The following is a 9,177-nucleotide window of genomic DNA, read 5'->3' as shown; positions in this document are numbered from 1 at the left end:
GTCTTTGAGGTTATTCTTGCACTATTATTAATCTCGTGTGAAGTATGTACAGTGATTTGCAGAAAACGTGTTTGATTGGTTATATGGAGAGGGAGTGAATTAGGTTTTGTGAGTGCGTATTTGGTATGACAGAAATTGGTGTAATTTTGGTATGTAGTCTCTGAATATTACACATGTGAGTAGGATATTAGTCAAAGTGATATACCTCATTTTGCATTAGTATGAGTGCTTGTAAGAAGAGGGTGCAAAGGGAATTTCTATTTCCCTTTGAAGAAGTTACTTTTTGAATTCATAACTTAGTTCCGTGTGAGAGAGAGTGGTGGGTATAATACACACGTATGTTGTTTTGGTCACAATAATGTTGAGTGTAGACTGAAGTTTAAATTCTCTAGTGTGAAGTTATGTTTTTGTGTGTTATATTTACAGTGATGTGTATGAGGTTTTGCAGTGTTTTCAAGAAAATTAAGATCTCCGTTCACCCACAGTGGATTCAAAAGTTCCCCTTTATGTACATCTCTTGTTTTCATGAAGGATTCTTGCTTATAAGAAGGTGCTATGCAAAGTGAAACATATTATTTCATTGGTGTTATGCTGGAAATCCTGTTCAGTGCCTGTAAAATGTGCACAGTGTTGTGTAGAGTATGTGTTATAGCATGAAGAATGATGGCAAGTGATTTGTCAGTTAGATGTGTATTTCGCTGTGATAGACAATGGATTGCATTCTTAGCATCTAATCTTCCAAGCTTACATGTGCTAGCATGTGGTATACAGCATCAGGTGACTATTTTATTTCCTTCTATTAAAGTGCTTACAGGATCACATTGTTTACACCTGACGTTCTTGTAATTGTATTTTATAGTTTAGTCTAGAACACATACATTGATGTGTCCTTTATTGTTTTCATGCATACAAGAAAGTTGAATAATATTTTTTTCAGGTTCAGAACGCAATCGGTGATTTCCATATCTGATATTTGAGCACTAGTGTGGTGGAGTGGATACCTTTAATTTAAAGTATATGTATATCTTTCACATATGTCGAAAAACATAATAAAGTTAATAATGGGAACATTTGGAAAGAGAATATTTCGGGAAGTGTTGGAAATTGTAAGAGTCAGTCAATATAATTGTGATACCATGCACTTGAGAGCGTTCTTAAATGTCAATATTTCGGAAAAAGTGCACTCATGGCCATTATAAATATCGTAATATATTCCAGGCTTCGTAGATTACATAGAGTGTTTAACAGAAATATAAATGCAAGAGTTTATCTTGCGAGAAAATTCGGAATTAAAATGTCTCGTATAAATACATAATGAATTCGTACTCCATCAGCGACTTTCAATCATAAGATATGGCGGACGGCCAAACAGTGCTTGACTGATCATAAGAATGCGCAATAGGCATTTGCGCACACCTGTCATAATGTACACTCACAACCTAACATAATCGATAATTACCGAGCTTCGCCCCCTCCAAGTTACAGATGGATGCGCAGTAGTCTACTGCGCAAACCTAACCTAACCTAACCTAACATCAGCGAATCATACCCCCCACCCCCCGAGTTACAGGTCGATGCGAAGTAGGTCATTGCGCACATCTAAGAGTGACGTCTTACACGAAGTGGCTATTTAACGGAACGTATTATAGGATTATAGTAGCGTGGAATATAAATCGAAATATGCCGTTATGCATGAAATTCAGCGTGTTAACCGTTTTCCACCCATAATATTCATATATGCCCTTATATTCCGAGGTTATGTTGCTACGTAAATAGCTTAGATTGTGTCGAAACGCCGCTCCCACCTCACGAGTTTGCGCATCTCCCACGGTGATACAAATGATTACTGAATATAACTTTCTATGTGAATATGCTGCCCTCCAACGGCATAACGTTATGACGGAAAATCTTTATAATCTGTGAAATCATTCCGTTTCTTCTCGTGGATGGTTACAAGAGCAACTGGGTGACTGCTTGACATTTGTTTCGCCCGAAATTCCCTTCCTGGATGGGAATTAGAATAATATTATGCATGAAAATTGGTAAAGAATGTAACGAGAAATTTCCTTCCTGTAATGGTACTGATCATGGAAACTTTCTGTTTCAGCCATGTGAAGATGTTGGCTGCCCTGTCTCTGTGACCTAAATATCCGGTGTACAAAGTCAAGGTACGTTACTTTCATGGTATGAAGAGGTGTTTATAAATAATAAGACCATGTTATGTGTGTATATTTAAATACATATATGTACTATTTCTGATTAATTATCTGCCTGAAAGTATATCATAAAAGATTTCAGTGAGATATTGCAAATTGTAGGCTTTAATGTGTGTATTATCCTGGATCGAGTAGTGGCGAGTGCACGAAATTTTACAAACATGTCTCCTGTGCTCCACAACGAAATCGAAGTGTTTTCCCTCTGAACCATGAAAATGAAGTATATATGAAGGAAGAATACACCAAAAGTTACATTTATTGATTTAACGATAGTAAGTGCATATAAGAAGAGTGTGTGTGTAGTGAAGGATATTGTGTCTTTGAGGTTATTCTTGCACTATTATTAATCTCGTGTGAAGTATGTACAGTGATTTGCAGAAAACGTGTTTGATTGGTTATATGGAGAGGGAGTGAATTAGGTTTTGTGAGTGCATATTTGGTATGAAAGAAATGGGTGTAATTTTGGTATGTATTCTCTGAATATTACACATGTGAGTAGGATATTAGTCAGAGTGATATACCTCATTTTGCATTAGTATGAGTGCTTGTAAGAAGAGGGTGCAAAGGGAATTTCTATTTCCCATTGAAGAAATTATTTTTTGAATTCATAACTTAGTTCCGTGTGAGAGAGAGTGGTGGGTATAATATACACCTATGTTGTTTTGGTCACAATAATGTTGAGTGTAGACTGAAGTTTAAATTCTATAGTGTGACGTTATGTTTTTGTGTGTAATATATACAGTGATGTGTATGAGGTTTTGCAGTGTTTTCAAGAACCAGTATGCTTTTGCCGGTTCTCACGGTCCCTTCGCTTGTGGATTTCTTATATTTTTCCTTATACCTTGAAGATGAACGCGATATGTTCCTCCGAAACTTCGGTTAACACCACATATACACGGTGCTAAATCCCGAAAACTGCTTTCTTCAAATAAAATATTGTTCTGAATGTAGGTAATGTTTTATATTATCCGTATATCTTACCAATTTGTTATGCATTATTTGTGTGTAGTACATGGGGAGATTATTTCCATGTGCAAAATTACATAAAGAATTTTGATGAAATTTGATATTGAATGTCAGTTCTGACAGTTGGGATATGTTCCTTTTGTTTCAATTTTTTAAATATAATTCCTGCTTTATTGTGACAGATAATTGGCTGGACAGCCAGGTTTTCATTTCTGGCAGGGTTAGGAGTTTTTTCTTTATCTACTGTACAGCATCCAGACTGGCTAAGAGGCCTCAGCCCTTTATCTAAGTTTTTACCAGGGGCTATTTCCTCAGGGATAAAGCAGACATGGTGTGAAGTTGATCACTCTTCTCCATCTAGTTCTGAACTCTACCTCCATTCCCCCATATGACATGATGCTTAATTAGTTAAGCACAGGGACAACTTTTCCGTTTATTAAGTAAGTATTTTTTTATTGCTAGTGGAGTTTGACTAAGTCCCTTGTACTGTGGCCACTTCTGGCCTATTTTACCAGCCCCAGATTATAGGTGAGGGTGATTGTGGAGCAATTGGTGGAATGAAGATTGGCAGTGGAAACCGAAGTACTCGGAGAAAACTGCCCCAGCGCCACGTTGTCCACCACAAATCCCACTTGACCAGACCCGGGATCGAACCCGGACCGCCTCAGTGGGAACCCAGCGACTAACTGCTTTAGCTATGGCACGGCCAACTACGAAGTAAGTAAATGCATACATAAAGATTCTTCAGAAGCTTCTTCAAAAAGTAATGGTTATTCAGGCAAGGAATGCCATACCTCTGCTGGAACCTGAAGATTTGCTGATATGATCAGAAGACTTTGCTCCCAGTTTTGCATGAAGTCAGTCTCCTCTTAATTGATCCGAAGTAGAAATAATTGGTATATAATACAAAGTGTAGATTTCATTGAAGTATTTCGCTATTATTTGAAACATTTTTAGTGTGCTTTCTTAATGAGATGGAGATTCTCAGAGCAGTGAATGGGATGGGGGTATTTCACAGTGTTGTTTAATGGATAGGCATCAGCGTTTTGCAGGAACCTGTTGCCGTCATCTCCAGGGTAATCCCCACCCCACCCCAAGGAAGATTCCTGGTACTCATTTCTTTCAGAGGCTGAGTCAACGCTAGGGCCATAATGCAGCTGGAAGGAGTAGGTCGATAGGAGAATCCAGTTAACTCATCAGGAATTGAACACACGGCCTTCTAGCTTGTAGCATAGTGCCTCATCCAACACTGCTATGGCGTGCCCACCCACATCTGCCTTGAACTGTTACATTCCTTCATCCAACATACATCCCTAAATTCTCCTTATATATTTTTTCACCTGAATGTTGTTACTGATAACTTATGTTAGCAGCAAGTGCTTTTGCCTTGCTGAGATAAGGTAGCAAGCCCCAGAGAGAAATAACAATGCAGATACAGCAGTAGACAGAATGGAAGGAACCTTGAAGACCATCATTCCTGCCATCCATGAGACTTAACTCTTTCCCTCTTATAACCAAAATATTGCATATATGTGGGGGTACCCAAAAGAAACCGAACTTTTTTTAACTTATTTATTCAAATTTTAAGCACAAACCTTCAATCCCCTTCAAAGTACTCTCTACTTACACTAATACACTTGTCTAGTCTTTTATTCCATTTTTCAAAACATTGTCTAAATTCATCTTTTGAGATGCTTGACAGCGCCTCCATCGTTTTTTCCTTTCATGTCTCTTTTCATTCGAGGAAACAAGAAAAGTCGCAGGGGGCAAGGTCGGGTGAGTATGGAGGGTGAGGAACAAGGGTCATACCATTTTTGGTCAAGAATTGTCATACAGACAGGGCTGTGTGAGCAGGGGCATTGTCATGATGGAAAAACCAGTCACCCGACTGCCACAAATCTGGCCACTGAGCTCCAAGTCACTCCCAACAGCTCCACAATTTCTTCAATGGTCCGTCGTCGATCTTCCTTGATGATTTCACAAATTTTTTCAACATTTTCATGTGTTCGGGTTGTGGAAGGACGACCAGAATGAGGTTTGTCATCAATTGACATTTCACCATTTTTGAAATGGGAAAACCACTCAAACACTTGAGTTTTCCCCATAGCATCGTCCTTGTACGCCGTTTTTAACATTTCAAGAGTTTCTGTTCCACTTTTTCCGAGCAAAAAGCAGAATTTCACCGCCGCACACTGTTCACGAAAATCAGCCATTGAAAAAACGACGATCACACAAAACAGTTGTCACTACAAACTCTGCCGAAACTAGTCCTTACCTTCTGAAGTAACGGTTGTCGGCTTATCGACTCAGGAATGTTAGCTCTATGCGCGCATAGCGGCAAAACGCGGTACTACAAAAGCTCTGCCCACAAAAAAATTAGTTCAGTTTCTTTTGGGTACCCCATCGTAGACATGTCAGATGATACTTGTTGCACACTGATATGCAGATATATTCATTTTCATTTCATTGATTTTAATAAGTAAATGTAGGCAGTAAGTGGCCTAAACTGTGAAGATTTCCAGTTGATCTCACATATTACAATTTATTTGCAGTTCCCAGTGATCTGAACATTTTTTCTTTCAGACAGATTTTTGCTTTTCTGGTATTTATAGAAAAAATAAGCACACTTTGTTTTCTCTATCTTTTTCCTGTAGTCACTGAAACATTCTGCACATAGTGTATTGTCTTGAATGTCAGGCTTAATTGCTTTGTAATTCCCGACAGGAACATTCTTTCTCAGATAAATTGCAGGCAGGATAGGAATTGACACAATTATATGAACAGAGAACTTTTCTGTTAAGAGTACTACCTTCTGTGATGTAACACTGTGTACTCAAGTATAAGTTCAATAATGTTTTAGAAGAACATGCTGTCTTCATATTCAGAGTCAGAAAGTAAGCAATGCTGGAAAGAAGCAAGGAGCGGGTGTCAAGGTTGCCCCACCTCCTTTCTGGTTTCTGGACCCTGAAGATGGAAGAAGTATGTTTCTATGAAATGTTGATAACTGCATACAAGACTACATGGTGTCAGAAGTCACAATTATTTTAACTATCATGAAAAATGCAGATCTGATATAATACAATATTCTTGAGTAACAAATAAGCTATTCTAAGTATTTAAGTCTGAAAATAAAGAGTATGGTATGCTCTGTTTTAATACCACATAATTCAGACCAAGCTCAGCTTGCCATTTGCTTCTGGTCCCTTCTTCCTTGGCACACTCTTGGCCTTGAAGATGAAGGCATTATATTTCTCTGAAACATTATGCCATCTCCAAATTACCTGGCCGTACAACCCAAAAGACTTCACTCTTCATAGTCACTACTACAAGAACCTTAAATTCAACATGAAAATAAAGTATTTCCATGACAAATCGGAAGAACATTATGGACTATATGAGATTTGAAGTTCTCCTGTTGTTGACTATTAGGATTACAGTCTCCTGAGTTGTGATGCCATGTAGTCTGGTAGATAGTTACCAGTGTTCTGGAGAATGTTGGTACCCATCTATCAGTCTACATGGCTCTAAATCGCATAATGCTGTACTTCTAATTTTGGAAGATACCTCATACTACTGTTTATTGAGTACTACAGTGACAGCAAATATATTGTACATAATATTATTATGTACAGTATTGTCATTTTAGTCTTCTGTTTTGTTATAAATGTCCTCTTCTACCACTTGCCGTGATTCTTGCATAACTTATTTCTGCATTTTATTTTGGATTTAGCTCCTGATTTTCAGGGATGTGTTTTCTTTCAGTGGGTGTATTCCACTTCTGCAGCTCAGATGATGAGAAAAGTATGTACAGGAATCCTGCCACCAGCAACATAACTGATGATATGATGAACACCAGCTGCCACTGCTCTATTGTTTGCTGTAAGTCCAATAAAAATCTTTAGGACTCAGTGAGGGAGTCTAAGGATGACACTTATACATACAAGAGGTAAAGTAGCAAATGGCTGGAGAAAATTACATGATGAGGATTATCATAGTTTGCATTCTTCACCTAATATTGTTAGGATGATTAAATCAAGGCTGTGAGGGTCAAGAAATGTAGCATATTTGGGAAAATGATAAATTAACACAAAGGTAGAAAACCTGAATATATTAATGAACAAAATAATAGAGAAAAGGAAATTAACCAGACATGGAAACATCACAATTGACAGAAAATTTAACATTTATGAAAGCCTATTTATGATCAGGCAAATTTGGGTATCTACAATATTCACTATACAACTTGAATAACAAAGCTACAGGTTTTGCCATGGAAATTCATACTAAAACAATTACAATGTGCCTTTTATAAGAATGGAATGCCTTGTATGGCATAATTTTAAAAATTATTTCTCCCAATCAGTGTAGTTTCCAAAGACTATCAAAATAAATTCAGTTTTTATATCATCATTGAGCATATCTGATGTGAATCAGAAGCTGAACTTAATTTGAAAGATCGTGATTGACCAAGCTGAATGTTGGACAGACTGCTTGGTCAGCTTTTGAATATATCAGTTACTTGTGGTAAAATTTCATGACACATCTTAAATCCTTTACCTCATTGTGTCACTTGACAAAGACAGTAGCTGTAACTTATGTGAAGAATTACTTCTGAGAGGATAACTACAGTATCATGAGCATAGCAGGAATGTATTAGTTCTTTTGCTACACACACACAAACATGCACGCATGAATTCTTTATGCAACCAAATATAAAGCATCAATAAGAGCAGCATATCATTTTTGGCAGGACCTAGAAGTTTAAAATCCAGTCTTCCCTGTAAAATCAGCCTTGATTAAAAATATTACATTGCAGTCAGCCACAGATCCATGTTTTATTTATATATGTGTTATTAATTTATTTGCCTTGAATGAATGACTTTGTAGCACTTCACACCATGCCATACACCATAATCTTTCTTCACCATTCAACATTCTTTAGGTAAACTCATACTTTATACAATCTTCTTGATACTTTCTTTTTCTCGTGTCTTTAAATGGCCCTGTTGCAGCACTTAAAATCACACACAACACAAACACCATAGCAATATTTAAGCATTATTGCACTGTCTAATAGTCCTATGGTACTGAACCAGACTGCTGGAGCAAACTGAATAGCTCACTATAGTGCTTAGAAGTTAGAATTCTGTTGTTGTGGCTCAACATTTCAATCAGTGTTAGAAAAATGAGATGAACTATGATTCAACTTCATACATCTGCAAATGTCCAAATGATTCACTGCAGGTTTGTGATTATTATTATTATTAGTAGTAGTAGTAGTAGTAGTAGTAGTAGTAGTAGTATGTACTATATTTTACTTTAGTCAGGTCCAAGTTGGAATATGCCTCAGTAGTTTGGAATTCCATCACCTCGACTGATGCCAATAAGCTTGAGCGCATCCAGCAGAATTTTGCGTCCGTCTGTTTTTATCGTTTTTTCCCTCATATTTCATATAATTATGCTTATGCTTTAGAGAAATTAAGTCTGCAATCTTTACATAAACGGAGACATCACCTTGATGCACTTTTTCTTGTTCAGGTCTTTCGTGGTCTTAAATCCTGCGCTTCTCTTTTGGAAAATGTTAGCCTTCGCGTTCCTCCCAGCAATCTTAGGGACTTCTCATTGTTTTGTGTTTGTCCCTCTAATAAACATTGTACGCTGCCAACGCAGTGGGTAAAGATCTCGACATATTTGCAATCAGAACAGTTTCTGTCAATGACACTGAACCTAAAGTTGTTAATAATATTTGTTAATGATACTCTTCATATTACTTCTGTGTATGTGGTCTTATTTTGTTGTTATCTCTTGTTAACGTTAACTTTATTTTTCTTGGCATTATTATTAATCTATTGTCATTATGTAGACTCTCAAATTTTGTATTTGTTTTTTAATTATTTTTATGTAATTCTGTGTACTCATTCTAACCTTTTAATTGGCCTCTGTGCTGTTAAGTTGTACGTAATTAAACATGAATTGAATTGTTTTAAATTAGGAT

At 37.0% G+C, this 9,177-nt stretch overlaps 1 protein-coding gene and 1 long non-coding RNA gene across 3 annotated transcripts in view; one reads left to right on the top strand and one right to left on the bottom strand.

Moving 5' to 3' along the window:
* The first annotated feature begins 456 nt into the window (after positions 1 to 456).
* The window catches only part of LOC111875741, a 10,591-nt gene continuing 1,870 nt past the window's right edge, over positions 457 to 9,177 (top strand). The window contains exons 1-3 of the long non-coding RNA XR_002844793.2: positions 457 to 777; positions 2,108 to 2,168; positions 6,945 to 7,061. This is a non-coding gene — a long non-coding RNA (uncharacterized LOC111875741). The remainder of the gene's footprint in view (positions 778 to 2,107; positions 2,169 to 6,944; positions 7,062 to 9,177) is intronic.
* LOC111875740 (sialin) overlaps positions 5,634 to 9,177 on the bottom strand; it is a 37,030-nt gene continuing 33,486 nt past the window's right edge. For both annotated transcript variants that reach the window (XM_023872231.2, XM_033750194.1), the window contains one exon: positions 5,634 to 7,059. In XM_023872231.2, the coding sequence (XP_023727999.1) occupies positions 6,898 to 7,059 (162 nt within the window). In that variant the 3' untranslated portion in view covers positions 5,634 to 6,897. The remainder of the gene's footprint in view (positions 7,060 to 9,177) is intronic.

The sequence above is a fragment of the Cryptotermes secundus genome, unplaced genomic scaffold (assembly GCF_002891405.2).
Source record: "Cryptotermes secundus unplaced genomic scaffold, Csec_1.0 scaffold603, whole genome shotgun sequence".
NCBI classification, from domain to species: Eukaryota; Metazoa; Arthropoda; class Insecta; order Blattodea; family Kalotermitidae; genus Cryptotermes; species Cryptotermes secundus.
The sequence above is the reverse complement of the archived record's forward strand: the minus strand, read 5'-3'. Positions and strand labels throughout refer to the sequence as shown.